Source organism: Brienomyrus brachyistius, chromosome 4, assembly GCF_023856365.1.
Source record: "Brienomyrus brachyistius isolate T26 chromosome 4, BBRACH_0.4, whole genome shotgun sequence".
Classification (NCBI taxonomy): Eukaryota; Metazoa; Chordata; class Actinopteri; order Osteoglossiformes; family Mormyridae; genus Brienomyrus; species Brienomyrus brachyistius.
Window position 1 is genome coordinate 9,545,580 of NC_064536.1, and position 15,307 is coordinate 9,560,886.

General features: G+C 42.6%; 2 protein-coding genes across 2 annotated transcripts; one reads left to right on the forward strand and one right to left on the reverse strand.

The window, feature by feature from the left end:
* Positions 1 to 98: 98 nt before the first annotated feature.
* fuz (fuzzy planar cell polarity protein) lies at positions 99 to 2,001 on the reverse strand. The gene is made up of 2 exons (XM_049010704.1): positions 1,779 to 2,001; positions 99 to 1,570 (listed from the first exon to the last, which is right to left on the reverse strand). Exon 2 carries the CDS (start codon positions 1,389 to 1,391, stop codon positions 138 to 140), a length of 1,254 nt encoding a protein of 417 aa, XP_048866661.1. The 5' UTR covers positions 1,392 to 1,570; positions 1,779 to 2,001; the 3' UTR covers positions 99 to 137.
* A 4,988-nt stretch (positions 2,002 to 6,989) lies between these two features.
* Positions 6,990 to 10,677, forward strand: exosc4 (exosome component 4). Its single transcript, XM_049010713.1, has 3 exons — positions 6,990 to 7,194; positions 8,002 to 8,208; positions 9,957 to 10,677. The coding sequence occupies exons 1-3, from the start codon at positions 7,024 to 7,026 to the stop codon at positions 10,314 to 10,316; spliced, it is 738 nt and encodes a 245-aa protein (XP_048866670.1). The 5' UTR covers positions 6,990 to 7,023; the 3' UTR covers positions 10,317 to 10,677.
* Positions 10,678 to 15,307: the final 4,630 nt, after the last annotated feature.

Here is a 15,307-nt window from a genome sequence, read left to right on the forward strand (position 1 = left end):
ATGCTGATATTACATAAGAATATGAATTTTTTGCATTTTACATTGCTACATGTTTTTAGCAGACTTTCAAGTAAACTTTAGATGAACATTCAAGCATCATGTTTTAAGTGTATCTTTAATGGCCACAACAGTGCTTTTTAGAAACCAGTGGAGTCAGTAAGTGCGGAGAGTGTGCGCGTGGCCAGGGGTCGGAGGGCAAAGGTCGGCACGGAAGCAGCTGTCAGGATGTAGAGCTGGTGCTGTGCTGTCTGTAGAGCGAAGAATTTGCACTCGTCAGTCACCAGGTAACACTGCTGGGGCTGATCAGAGAAGCCAAGAGCAAACTCCTCCTGGGAGGGAGTCTGCTCCCCTTTCTGCGGCGCTTCCGTCGGGCTGAAATAGCGCGTGGAGGCAAACGTGAAGAAGAGGCGCAGCAGCTCCCAGCGGCGTATGGGGGAGGGGGCATCTGGGCCAGAGGGGGCAGGGTGGACAGAAGAGATGGCCCGACTGGACTCCCGGTTAATGAACAACAGCGCCAGCATGTCCCTATGGAAGCCCACAGAGCCAGGGAAGCAGCGCTGGTGCAGGGCCTGGCAACCATGGAGCATGTCCACCAGGGGGTGCCAGAAACGCACCACCAGTTCACCCTCAACGCTCTGCAGTGTCGGCGTGGGTCCGCACAGCATGCACACGTTCACTCCTGGAAGCAGCTGGAAGCACAGCAGGCGGTGGGGCACCGTGGGGCTGCCCTGAGGCAGGAAGATGGGGCAGTCACGGCATGCTGAGCCTCCCAGCGTCCGCACCAGAGCTGCCAAAAGCACCACCTCCTGAGGCGCGAGGCGCCACCACTTATCAGTAGCTACCACCATCTTGCCATGGACCAGCAAGCAGCCAAACTCACTCTCTGCAGCTTGGGCAAAGGCATTCAGGGTATCCTGCAGCATTGCAGGCTGTGCGGGCAGCAGACACTCGACACAGTGCGTCAGGTCCCCCATCCAGTCTTTGCCAACGTCAAGGAAAGTGTCGATGAGCTGGTAGCAGGAGCGCAGTTCCCGCTTTAGGCGCTCCACGTTACGCACGTTAGTAAGCTCGTCCAGGCCCAGCACGAGTACCATACAGTTCCACACGTTATCCAGCAGGCGGCGCAGCTGCAGGTCGCCGCAGTTATCGCTGTGCTGGCCAGTGACAGCGATCAGCATCACGCTGTCGTGGAAAACTTTCCATAGCACTCGGCCACCACGGTCCGTCTCACAGTTAAAAAGCTGGACGCCCTGGCCCGCAGCAAACATATGCACCCCGTTCAGGGAGCCGATGACTGAGAAGGGAAGTTGCTTGGATGCGCCGCGACAGAAGAGCGGCACGCCGCTGCTCGCCGTGAGGCACAGGAGCTGCACTGCGCCGGACTGCAGCATGGTGTATCTGTGAACGCATCGGCTGTTTTCCTGTCACTTAGGACCTGTTAAAGCTTGCTTGCGTGTAAAAACATGCGAAATTCTAGGACATAGAGGCATATCCAGTTCCACTTGTAAAATAAAAATCAGTATCTCTGAAAATTCAAAGTAAATCCAGGGTGTAAGACCCTTCAGTACACCTACAAATAAACGAAAAGCAGAGAGTCGTCAAACTGTTCCCGTCATAAAGAAACCGAGCTGCATGGCTAACAGACTATTAAACTACAAATATTTTGAAATATCATTTGGCTCACACAGTAACACTGGCTACATATTATTCTGAAAAGTTAGATATGTGACGCTAAATGGCTAAATCACAACAATCAGAAATGAAACTGCACATCTTACCAGTTAATCCGGCTGCATAAGTGAATTCCGCTGCATTTTGCTATTCGGTGACAGACTGCTAGCTTTGCTATCTATCTACGGATTAATTTATTGGGTTCATCGTTTAACCCGTCCACGAGAGTTCCTGATATATTTTAATTACTTCAGCACATAAACTCGTTGTAAACCGAAGTACCAGCCTGTAGATTCCCGACCTTTCCGCTTCCTGCCGCGTTTCCATAACAACCACCGGCGCCACCAGCGCGCGCTGCTTGGAGACCTCTCCCGAAAGCAAGACACCACCGCTAACATGCCCAAAGCAGCAGGTTAGGCTGTGCTAACTAAAAGCGTCAGAGCGCCTGGTCAAGCTCTACTGTAAAAGTATTATCAATAATTATCAACAATTTAATACTTTGAGGAAATGGCATTTTAGGTTAATTGTTCCAAGTATGTAAACCTCTGCAATTCAATACATTTTAAAGACTACTTTCCCCTTACATTATAGTCGTACAATTTTACATATTCAAGGGCCTCTGTAAAGTGCTGAGCCCCCTGAATCTGTCAAGGTACGCAAGCCCCTGTGCCGCCCCTAGCGGGTCTTTACATTATGCAGCAACACGGCAACAACAGTTTAATCAGGTTTGAATCTTTACTTCTTGTGCCAATACATCAGGCAACTATGTACTTTGATGCCAAGGGGTAGCGCTGTAGAGCAGAGCTGCTAGTTTATTCAGTATGGCATTATGTACTAAGAATACTGAATACGAGGAAATACAGTATACAGGTTTATGGCACTGCAGTTACAACATCCAATCCTGGGCAAAAAAATGGGCCGAACCCTAATTGCATGACATTAAGCTTTGGTCCAATTTGTTTTGGCCAGAAGTGAATTTCATTTTAGTTTTCAGCCATCGGAGAGACTTTATAATCCAGCAGCAAGAAATCACATAAATGCTGCATTTTCGTACTTGCTTAGGCAATATTCGAATCTATTGGCCGTATTTGATTTTAATCTGATCGGTGATGCCCTAATGTGTTTGCATACAATCTCTGGTATGATATCTGGAGCTCATTTATGAAACATGTTTGTGCATTGTTGCAGAGGAAGAAAATGTACGTAACAAAATTCAGTGTTCGTACAAACAGTGAGAATCAGATTCATAAAACCTTGCACAAACCGAGATGCACACCGTACAGGTCATACATCTTCGTATAAACATTATCATAGACACATTAGCAGGTATGCGCACTTAATAGACCCCATTCCCATCCAGAAATGACCCTAAATTGGCAATGCAAATCAGCCACGTGAACACGACCAGATATTACAGCTGCATCCCAATTCAGGGGCTGCATCCTTCGAAGCATAGCCTTCGTAGGCTGTGTCCTTCTAAAAATCTGCTCTTGGGATAGGTTGGGCCACAAAGGATCTACCCTGGAAAAGAAGGACATATTTCTTCATTTGATGGACCCTCCAAAATGGGGCAGCCTTGTCACACCATGCATTCTGTCTTTGAATGCGGCCTTAGAAGGATGGAGCCCCTGAAATGTAATTTCAGAGACAATAGAGCCATAAACAATTTCTCAGAATGTGAAGAGCAGAGTTTATAGTGTCCAAAGTAGAGGAACGCCAAATGATTTTACGTGGAAGTACGGCTGCCAGGGTGACACAGAAAGTGTCAGACGATAGTATCTGACTACTGCTGTTAATGCAGTCAGCTCAATAAGCCAAACAATGACAGATTTTTTTTTTTTTTTTTTTTAAAAAAGGGTGGATTTAACCAGCATTTCTATATTAATGGGCTTAATAGCCAAAATACTGTTGCTTTTGGAAATACTGCATGCTGCGGTATAATGGCTGAATAGTATAACATATTGGACATGTGGGTACCTCCATACCGCCTCATTTAGCTGCTCATTATAACTTTTCACAACAACCATTCTTCTGATACTCTTTTATCATTTACCTCTGCTTTGTGAAAGTCAGTGCTGCCACCTATTGGAAGCATCTAGTCACTTTTCCTGCACATGTGCAATCAACTGTGGGACACGGGGTGTTTCTCAGTACCAAGAATGCAAAGACCATACATGTGTGCTTGGCAAGAGCGATCTTGCTAACTTGCCTCCCAAGAACTAACTTGGGATGCAAGGAATCATGGGATTGTTCTCTCTTGTTAGTGTGGATGCTACCGATGCCTCCTTGTTATTACTGGAGGGGCAAGAACGACATCCGGGGACTTTTACATTCCTCTGTCCTTCTGTTCTTGAGCATTAGAACTGTTCTTTGACCGTTGAAGATGAAGTCAAATGGGTATGTGAAGACACATGAATGGGCAAGTACATATAGTGACAGACACCCAAAATTCTGGGCTTTGCGCTGTCACCTATGATGAAATTTATGTCACTCACCATGACCTTGAACTATTTGCCTGTCAGACTGGAAAGATGGCCACGCAATCCCCAAATTATCTGCTATGCTCGTGCAGGTACAAGACACAAAATAATGCACACAAATATAAATGCTTGCATGATTACCGCTGATAATTATATTTATCAGGATGTTAATTTATTACACTAAATGATGTGCCTTGTCTATTTAATGTAAAAAAAGTGATGAAAGGCAGACCAATCACAATAAGTGAAATGTACCAAATAATTAACAAATATGCATGAATGAATGAAATATGCATGCATGTCAAAGTGGATGAAAACTTGTCAGTCAGTGTGCATGAAAATCTATGTGGGGAAACCATATTATCATTGTGTGGCCTTCTCTCCAACCATGACTAAGACAAAGGGGACTTCATTTTTCCAAAATCAAACATACACATGCATATCCACAATAACCGACAAAGGAACGGTACACACAGGAACATGCCTAAATGAGGGACAGGTGTGGGTCATCACTAATTACATGTAACGAACTAGGAGCTTCAGAGAACAGGTGAGGGGCATGAACAAAGACTGACTTCAGACATTAGGAGAGACTAAGAACAAGGGTGAGACAGAACATAACCACAAACCAGAAGCAACAACTACAAACAACTAGGAAACAATACAAAAACTACATGTATATGAACATGGGTCAAACCTCAGTGTCCAATATATATGGCTGAGGCTGGTCTCCTTCTAGCCTTGAATCCATGACAAAAGGGATATATGGCTGCCTGCTTAGTCCATTCAGCCACAAGGTGACCTGGGAAACAGGGAAACACACTAGGAACTAAAGCTGTGTTCCATTTGAACTCATGACACGGAAACTCCAAGTTCCTAGTCGGAAATTTCAACTGGAGTGTCTCTTGAAGTCGGAATTCCTACTAAAAAAGTCAGGGGAATCTGCAGAATCCCAACCTTAGAATTCAAGATGGCTACACCCTTTATCAAAAGAAGTTAAAGCTGTAGTTTTATACTGTTTTATTAGTGCTTACATCTTATTTGTGGCTCATTACATCGGTTGTACACACAGTACTGTCCAACCGCTATTGTGTTGCTACAATGTATTTATATGCAAATTACCATAAAATGTGTTGTTATCAACTGATATTGCTAACAATGGCTAACAATTAACCGAGCAAGAACTGGGGCCTGTTTCAGAAGGCAGGATTTCCTGCTTAGCCAGATAACTTATCGGATTTAAGGTGGTCTGGGCTAAATGTACATGAATGAAGATAAAGGTCATTTAAACTGTAAATTCAATCCAACAAGTTTGCTCCCTGGTATTGCTAAATGGCTTTTTGACTTGCTGTACTGGTTAACTCGGGTGTGACATCATTCCTAGCTCCGACTTCCAACCTTTGAGGTGAATGGAACACAGCATCATAAAGGAGCTACAAGACAGAGGAAGGAATGGGATGGCCAGCGACATCTGCTGGCCAAAAACAGACAATACAAGACAAGGTAGGGATCAACATTATGAATATTTCCTGTACAAAAGAAAGGGAGTCAACATAAACTTTCTTTCACCATCAGAATCATCCATCCATCCATTTTTCAAACCACTTATCCTACTGGGTCGCGGGGGGTCCGGAGCCTATCCCAGAAGCAATGGGCACGAGACAGGGAACAACCCAGGATGGGGGGCCAGCCCATCGCAGGGCACACTCACACACCAGTCACTCACATATGCACACCTATGGGTAATTTAGCAACTCCAATTAGCCTCAGCATGTTTTTGGACTGTGCAGGGAAACCAGAGTACCCGGAGGAAACCCCACGACGACATGGGGAGAACATGCAAACTCCACACACATGTGACCCAGGCGGAAACTTGAACCCGGGTCCCAGAGGTGTGAGGCAACAGTGCTAACCACTGCACCACCATGCCGCCCCTCCATCAGAATCATTTCTTGCATAATAAAATATATCCTGTTCATTCAGCTGAACATTATCAACAGATAATGTATTCAATATTCAGCATATAACCAAAATAACTTTAGATAGACACAGACACATCACAGAAAATATGTATTACATGAAAAGGTAGTGTACATTCTGCATCATTATCATTTCTAAATCTCTAGAGAACCTGTTTTGCTGAGTGAAATAGACGTATGATTTTTTTTTTTAATTAGGCATATTATAAGTCTAAATTGCTCTCTAATTAATATTTCCAAATTCGGTGGCCCAACAATATCTAGCTGAGGGAGAATTATACATATGGCCAACAGCAATTAATTAGGACATGTATTATCCTCAGGTAGGAGAAGCGGTTTGGAAAATGGATGTATGGATGGATGAATTATCATTCAAATTTATTGCAGCTATCAATAGACTTGAGGTTAAGGGGGCGTCACCTGCAAAATCATGGCTTTGTAACGATGGTACGGTGTTAGAAGTCAACAGTGAATTCTTCTTATGTCACAAAAGCTTCACAGTTTTAAAAATCTGGGCGAGCTGCAAATCAGGCAGGAGGTGCAGATGGAGTAGTGACACTCACTTTGGCACGGTCGTGTCCGCATAAAGTTTGAACCAGTATGATTGCGAGTGTCAGTATTATTTATAGTTTTGATTTTTTAATTTAGTTTTTATATTATTTCTATATCATATTAAATGAGTTTTATACTCTATTATATTTTCAATTTTCATGTGAAACCCAGTTTAGTTAGCCTTCGGAGTGGTTTTATAGGTCATTACTATCCAAGACCCCAGTTAATAAATATGCAATATAGATGTTACACTTTGCTATTGGCGGGGGGTACCGGAAGTATTGCCGTTACGTACCATAAAGCATTGTGGGTAATATCGAGCGCGCACGTGTGACAACACTATGGCGGGTCTAGAGTTGCTGTCGGATCAGGGATACCGCTTAGATGGTAGAAAACCATCCGAACTGCGGAAGGTGCAGGCTCGTATGGGAGTTTTTACCCAAGCCGACGGGTCAGCGTACATTGAACAAGGAAATACCAAGGCGTTAGCGGTGGTGTACGGCCCCCATGAGGTGAGGCTTGTTGGCAGATGTAGTTCTGCTCGCGCTGAGGGGGGCTCTATTTGTGGATTTTTAGATGTGTTAATTTCCGTAATACCGATTGTTCATAGCTAAACAAAAATGTTAACCGTTTATTCTACTTGGATAGGGTAGGTTTCCAGTAGACAACGAGCGATTATCCACAGACTAAATGTTTAGCAACAACGAGTAATTATTTTTATCCAGAATATATTTTCAGAGTCTCGCTACTGTTTCCGCCTGAATCGTTATATTAACATGAAAAGGCACAAAATGGCATATTATCCATTGCCATTAGAGGAGACTTAATATAGTTGGTAGGAACAGAACAAATTAAATTCCGCACTCTTTTCTAAAACTTTTTAAACGTGACCAAAAAAGGGAAAGTACGTACGTGTCTGGTTATTGAAACGGAGCATAATGCAATGCATAAGTACTGACTTATAATCAACTCTGAAATCTCATGCATTGATCGTCGGACACGCATTTCAACCAGCTTTCAAGCAGTTTCCGGCGTCACGCCCTCCTATAGGTGTCCCGTTATACAGAATTCATGGACGAGGCACAAGGGAGTTTTCCGCCTACTTATACTGTCCCGACTTATACTGAGTTAATAGCTACATACTAGCCAATCAGAAAGTAGCATTAGAACTGCCAATTACTTTCAATGTTATTTTCAATGTATTGAGCATTTTAACTATACGTCGGATGCTTTCTTTTCAAATGGTGCCTTTTAAAATCAAATTTGAAGTCGGTAACAGTAGCTTGCGAGTGTGACACCTGCCTGTACATGTCCCGCAGGTGCGTGGCTCCCGCAGCAAGGTGCTCCATGACCGGGCTGTTATTAACTGCCAGTACAGCATGGCCACCTTCAGCACGGCGGAGAGGAAGCGCCGGCCGCACGGGGACCGCAAGTCCAGCGAGATGAGCCTCCACCTCAAGCAGACCTTCGAGGCGGCCGTGCTGACTCGCCTCTATCCGCGCTCACAGATCGACATCTTCGTCAAGGTGCCATTTTCGCCATTTATTATCAAATCCCAAATTCAGTTTATAGAAAAAATCTACACAACTAAAAAAATATGATTTACGATTCTTTATTGGACATGTGCAGCAGGTGCAGTGGAATGCCCCTTCAGGCTCATTCAGTTACGAATGACTAAAGAAGACAATGCAAAACAATATAGACTGCCAAACAATGCAGATGGTGTAAAACAGGGGTCTCCAACTCCGGTCCTGGAGAGCAACTGTCCAGTAGGTTTTCTATCCTACTCGGGTAAATACCAGGAACAGGTATGACTCATCAGAAGCCAGGTAGAATAGAAAACCTACTGGATAGTAGCTCTTCAGGATTGGAGTTGGAGACCACTAGTGTAAAACAAATACATGAGTGCAGAAGATTACAGATGGTGCCCAACACGAGCACAGAACAATACAGACATGCGAAACTGTATGAAATCGAATCAGTGGCAGATGAAGTGCAGTAACAAGTAGGGCTGTGTGATATGGCCAAAATCTTATATCCCGATATGTCATCTTATCTCGATAACAAAAGATATCAAGGCTGCACCTCATACTTATGGATTTTCTTCTACAGATCAGCAGCGGTAGGAACTGGTCTAAAATCCGCAAATAAAAAGGAACGAGGTCATAAATGTCACGTGATCCGAAAATAGATGGGAAGTGACCCACAAATAGGCAAAATCCTGTTCAGGTGTACAAATCCCTCTGTATTTTTGTGGATATGATTTTTTTTTTCTAAAGAATAACTGTGGTATACGGAGCCCCTAAGGGGTCTACGTGGGAAAATATTTTTTGGAAAAGTTGTGAGTTCCCTCGCAATAGTTTTGCGTTCCTTCCCAATATACTTTTTATTAGTAACTACTGTGTTTGTTTAAAGTACAAAACATACAATTAATGGACTAAAGTATAAATCTAAACGATACAGAGATGTCTTAAATGTCCTATAAGTATTAAACTATGGGAGACACTGAACACTGTAACTGTCATGTAGGACTATACATACCATGCAGTGCATATTTGTGAACTGTCTTCTGTGGGTTACAAACTTATTAAAAACTCATTAAAAACTTCCATATAAATGCCAAATCCCATGTGGTGACGTAACCTAGCAAAACCGTCATCCACAAAAATGAACAAATGTTGCCGTAAACGGTGTATTTTGCGGCACCACGAAATAAACGATAAAGCACAGTATGAAACAATAGACAGTTTTATTTCATCATCCGATTTAAATCGTCATATCGCCCAGCCCTAGTAACAGGGGTTTGAAGTGGAGGTGCCGGAATCTTATATGTGCAAAAAGGTGACAGATTGTTGGCTTGTTAGGTAACCTACGTATTATGTATTTATATTGCTGTATGTTTTACTGAAACAGTTGAGATTGAGCAGGGTAACAATAGACAACAGTCACAGGTTTTCAGAAAGGTCACAGACTGGTGTCTTTAACTCTGTTTTCCTTTTTAAAGTTAATAATGAATTAGCCGTTGAAGCAAGCATGTTACGCTTAACTACAACAATCATAGCAAAATGACTAAGCAATTAAAAAATAAAGATTGTAACCATGTTTATGTAAGATGCTGCTTTGTGTATCTGGAGTTTCTTGCCTGTAGATTGTGGGCACTGAATTTTATTAATCAAAATCGTTTGTCCAGAAGTTTTGTCCCTTGTATGAGTAAGAGATTCAGTTGTTTACGGTTAGTGTCATCCTGAAGAATCTCTCATTTGCTGCGCCTCAGATCCTGCAGTCGGATGGTGGAAACTACAGCGCGTGTGTGAACGCAGCCACCCTGGCGGTGATCGACGCTGGCATCCCGATGCGTGACTACGTGTGCGCCTGCAGCGCTGGCTTCATGGAGAACACGGCAGTCGCGGACCTCTGCCATGCAGAGGAGAGCGGTGGGGGCACGGTCATGTCGTTGGCGCTGCTGCCACGAGGCGGGCAGATCGCCCTGGTGCAAATGGACGCCCGACTGCACCAGGACCACCTGGATACTCTGATGGAGGCCGCCATGACTGCCTGCCGCAGCTTGGGCCAAGTGCTGGATGGGGTTGTTCGACAGCACCTGCAGGAGCTGTCTGTCCTGACGGGGGAGTGAGCAGTGCAGGGTTCATAGTATCAGATCCTGTGGAACTGAAAAAGGATGGTTGAATTTGATTGTGATGGAAAGAATTGATTGATGTATAAAGAAAACTATTTAACAGCTCTTTATATGTGGTACCCACAGAGGAGGGCATTTCTACTTGTCTAGCTATAGACTTCCTGTGTGAGGACCCCTGCTGGTGTTCAGCATGCTGCCTGATCACAAAGACCCACGTACATTTCTATCAGCTTTATTTTATTTAGCACCAGTACCAAAACTGCAGTCACAGTCTTTATCCATGTACCTTAAGACTAAATTCGGGAGTCAAAAATATACATTATAGGTTGCTTTATATAAAACAGATTTTGTGAAACTGCTTTGACTAAATGTGGCACCTGTGGTTTGTGGCCTGGGTCAGATTAACGTGACTGATGTGGTTCTGCTAGGCAACATTCAGAGGCTTCCCTGACGACTGTCATAGTCGCCCAAACACATGAGTCAGAGATGCCTTTTGGAAAAACAATTATGTTACATGACCCAAGTGCAGTCATTATTAAATATTAACATAAAACATTACACCGGAAAGCAGAAAATTAAGGTAATCCACAATGTCCAGGTGGCTCTGCACGTTGGGACCCTGCGTCTAATCAGAAGGTCGTCAGCTCAAATCCCAGGGTCAGCAGAAAGATTTTATTGTTGGAGCCTTGACCAAGGCTCTTAACCGCAATTGCTCAGGGGACCGGCTGACCCTGCTATGTCGCTTGTACTCAAAGTTGGATCAAAGTGGCTGTTAAACTGCAAGTGAGTTACTTCTTCTTATGTTACCTGTGACTTTGGAATAGGGCACAGTTACTTATTAAACTCATGCTAAACTTGTGGTCCATATAGAAATCAAACAAAACCAATATATTTTAGTTAACAACCTTGTAATAAAATTTTACATGTGTAAAGTGTCTAAAGCTGTTTGTAACAGCAACTGTAAAAAGCACTTTGTCCATAGAGGCATGGAGTGCTGCATGCACAAGAAAAGCATGTATTCTCATTGAAAAATGATTACGTTTCATAATAAGGAGTATAAAATGCTTGATTCAGTCGTATTCTATTTGGAGGTAGGGTGAATGGTGAAATCATAGCTGATTAGAACCAGTGACCTTCCAGTCCCGGACACAAAGTAGTAACCTGCAGAGCGACATACCAACTTGTTAAGGATCTTTACTGGCACTGCTAATAAGATCTGCATTATCTCATGATAGACTAAAATTATATTTTTAATTTTAAATGAAATATGCCACATATATCTATGTACTGTAAATTGACTATTATTCTAATTCATACTTTTGAATAGAAAGAATTTGTCAATACATACAGCTGTGGGAAAAATTACAGATGATTCTATGTTTTTAAACAAATCTGCATTTTTGAATCCTGGTTTAATCGTGGTTGAGCTGGGATAAGACTATGCTGAGCAGCAGGATGATTACAGCTTCAAAATCTGTAAGACAGCAGTACACAAGAACAAGGTGAAGCAGGAGACGCTGGAAACGACCAGAAACCAGTCAGGTAAAGGGAGGAAGCAACATTCTAATGGCAGAGACGACTGTTAACTTATCCAACAGTTATCAAGTGAACTGTTCAGACATCAAGTTAACACAAGGAGTGGGAAACATTAAGTGCAGATGAGAAATGCACTACTAGGACAGCTCATATCAGGCTCCTAGAAGCAGGAAGAGCTAGGCTGCAGTTTGCAAAAAAATATATACATATTCACAGACGCCCATCCAATGAGTGAAAAACAAATTGTGCTGTGGTCGCGATTTCTTTTCACAGCTGTATATTGAAATATACCAAAAACAACAGTAACGAAAACACTATAAATGAGGAGCCCAGAGGCCTGCTACTCCAACGTAACACACATTTATAGCCCTACAGTCAGGTCACACTATTCCACTTCACTGGGACAGCTAAAAAGATGATCACAGTGGACGTAAACGTGTTTCGGTAATTAGGAATGCTCTTACATTCTGCTGTGTGGACCAGGCACAGGTAACTAATCTGCCTCCTTGTCTGATGTACCGGATTGCAGCTTAACTGAATGCAGCAGCATATGACCACGTCACACGTCACGGTATAAACACAGCTGCACTTTCCACAATATCCACAATATCTGTTATGTACCAGCAGTACTTTCCCTTAAAAATAGAAAGGGGGTGTCGGATTTTTCTAAATTCTTGCTCTTTCAGAAGCCACCAAGGCACGATATTTTTAAAAAATGAATACGATGACATTGTTTTGTTACTCCCGATACTATGTAGGCTGAGGGAAACTACAGTTTTTGCCTTTGAAAATTCATGTACTGAGATGAATATAACCGGATTACTACAGATAAACTGGAGGACTGAGTGAATGAAAAGTACAAAAATACAAGAAGTTCCAAATGACTAATAAATATACAAATACCAACGCAGATTACAGCACATGAAAGATAAATTGGACTTCATTCCTAAGGCATTTTTTTTAATACTTCTTAAAGCAAGAAATTTAACAATATACACATAGTTTTACAGCAACTAAGCAGCTTTATATATATATATATATATATATATATATATGTTTGTGTGGAGTTTGCATGTTCTCCCCATGTCGTCGTGGGGTTTCCTCCAGGTACTCCGGTTTCCCCCCACAGTCCAAAAACATGCTGAGGCTAACTGGGGTTGCTAAATTGCCCGTAGGTGTGCGTGTGTGAGTGAATGGTGTGTGAGTGATGGGCTGGCCCCCCATCCTGGGTTGTTCCCTGCCTCGTGCCCATTGCTTCCAGGATAGGCTCCGCACCCCCGGCGATCCAGTAGGATAAGCAGTTTGGAAAATGGATGGATGGATATATGACAACTAATCTCTTTTATTTCCATGACTGATTTTGAACAGCTTTTTCATTTTCAATGGTTTTATTTACGGTTCAGTAGGTCAAAAGTTTACATGCGCCAGGGTGATCTGGTGCATTTTTGCGTTTGCAGCAGCGTGGATTAATCCCCAAATGGTTCTCATGTGTGTCCTTTTAGATCTTGATTGCAAGTATTTTGTAATAGTTCAGGTGGTGCACACAGGGCTATATAAAGGGCCAGAGTTACCTGCTAATGCTTTATTTCTACTTAATCCAACATGGGAAAAGGAAAATAACACTCTGAAGACATCCATCCATCCATTTTCCTAACCGCTTATCCTACTGGGTCGCGGCACTCTGAAGACATAAGACCCATAATTCAGTTGCAGAAGTCGGGGAAACTCCCTAGGTGCCAAAGCCAGGCAACTAGGAGTACATCGGTCATCCATCCAGACAACTGTACAGCGATATCATTGATTTGGGACAGTTTAAACCCTTAAAACAGGGGTAGGGAACCTGATCCATGGAGAGCCGGTGTGGCTGCGGGTTTTTGGGATGACCTCTCAGTCAGCCAATAATAAAGCAGCGATTCTCAACTCCAGTCCTTGGAATCCACTGTTATTGGCTGATTGAGAGGACATCCAAAAAACCCGCACCCACGCCGGCTCTCCATGGATCAGGTTCCCTACCCCTGCCTTAAAAGATCAGGCTGGAAGTGGAAATTGACACCAACCGATGAGAGGGCATTGGTTCGAAAGCTCCGCTTCAATCCCAAGATGACAAAGAAACAAGTATGTCAAGAACTGAAGGATTCAAGAATCAGTGTCTCTCTGTCCACAGTCCAGGGGTCCTACATCGTAATGGGCTAAGGGGCTGCAGAGCACCCCCTTTTTGATTTTCTTCAAAAATGCCACGTTAAGGTGAGGCTGGATAAAGATAAAGGCTTCTGGGTGCGTATTCTTTGGTCCGATGTAACGAAGATGGAACTTTTTGCCTCTAATGACCAACAGTATATTTGGCAACAAAAAGGAGAGACCCTCAACCCAAAGAACATAGTGCCCACTGTGAAGCATAATGGTGGCAGCACCATGCTATGGGGCTGTTTTGCTGCTAGTGGTCCAGGAGCACTGTGTAAGATAGATGTTACCATGAAGAAGGAATATTATCTGGACATACTTCAGGGGAACCTGAAGCAGTCTGCTTGAAAGTTGGGCCTTGGATGTCGTTGGACCTTTCAACAAGACAACGACCCAATCTCCAAGTCGGTCACAGGATGGCTTCAGCAGACCAAAATTGATGTTTTGGAATGGCCTGCTCAAAGCCCACATTTAAATCCTATAGAGAATTTGTGGAATGAACTTAAGAAAAAACTCTCTCAGAAGAATCCCGTCTGAGTAATGTAAAAAGCTAACTGATGGTTATCCGGTAAGACTGACTGGAGTTCTAAAAACTAATGGCAATGCAACAAAGTATTAGACAATATGAGGTTGGCGTAAACTTTAGACCTACTAATTTTGTAACTTCAATATTTGCATTGTAAATAAAACCATTGAAAGTGAAAGAGTTGCTGTAATCATTCATGGAAATAAAGAAGATTGGTTGAAATTATTGTAGGAATTCACTGAATGATGAATATTAAACAGGAAATTATATCAAAATGGAAGTTGAGCAAAGTATTACACTCCGGTGTATGTAAACCGACTGTATACATGTACATGTTTCTATGTTTTGTGTGTGTGTGTGTGTGTGTGTATGTATATATATATATAAACAACCAAAGACAAAGGGGGATTATTCATTTGGAAAAAACAATTTTTCCAATAATAATTATTCAATACTTGAAAGAATAATTTTAAGTCATTTTTAAAAGGTACATGATTTGGAGTAATCTTAGGAAAATCTACACTTATGTATATAAAACTTAGCAATTATAATGAGATTATTGCAAATTTATTCGAGGTCTTGTAGAAAAAGACCAAATTTTATATGTTCCATTTTGTTGAGCAGCCAATTATTTAAAGTAACCGCCCCCCCCCAAAAAAAAACTTAAATAATAGCATACAAAAAACAGCTGTTTTCCACCTTTCTCATTAATTAATCAATCAATCAATAAATCAATCAATCGTAA

What these genes read in the sequence shown, in the direction of transcription:
- fuz (XM_049010704.1), bottom strand. Translation starts at nt 1,391, where the DNA reads ATGCTGCAGTCCGGCGCAGTGCAGCTCCTGTGCCTCACGGCGAGCAGC.
- exosc4 (XM_049010713.1), top strand. Translation starts at nt 7,024, where the DNA reads ATGGCGGGTCTAGAGTTGCTGTCGGATCAGGGATACCGCTTAGATGGT. An exon ending in TGGTGTACGGCCCCCATGAG is followed by an intron (nt 7,195 to 8,001) that starts GTGAGGCTTGTT and finishes CATGTCCCGCAG; the next exon opens with GTGCGTGGCTCCCGCAGCAA. An exon ending in AGATCGACATCTTCGTCAAG is followed by an intron (nt 8,209 to 9,956) that starts GTGCCATTTTCG and finishes GCTGCGCCTCAG; the next exon opens with ATCCTGCAGTCGGATGGTGG.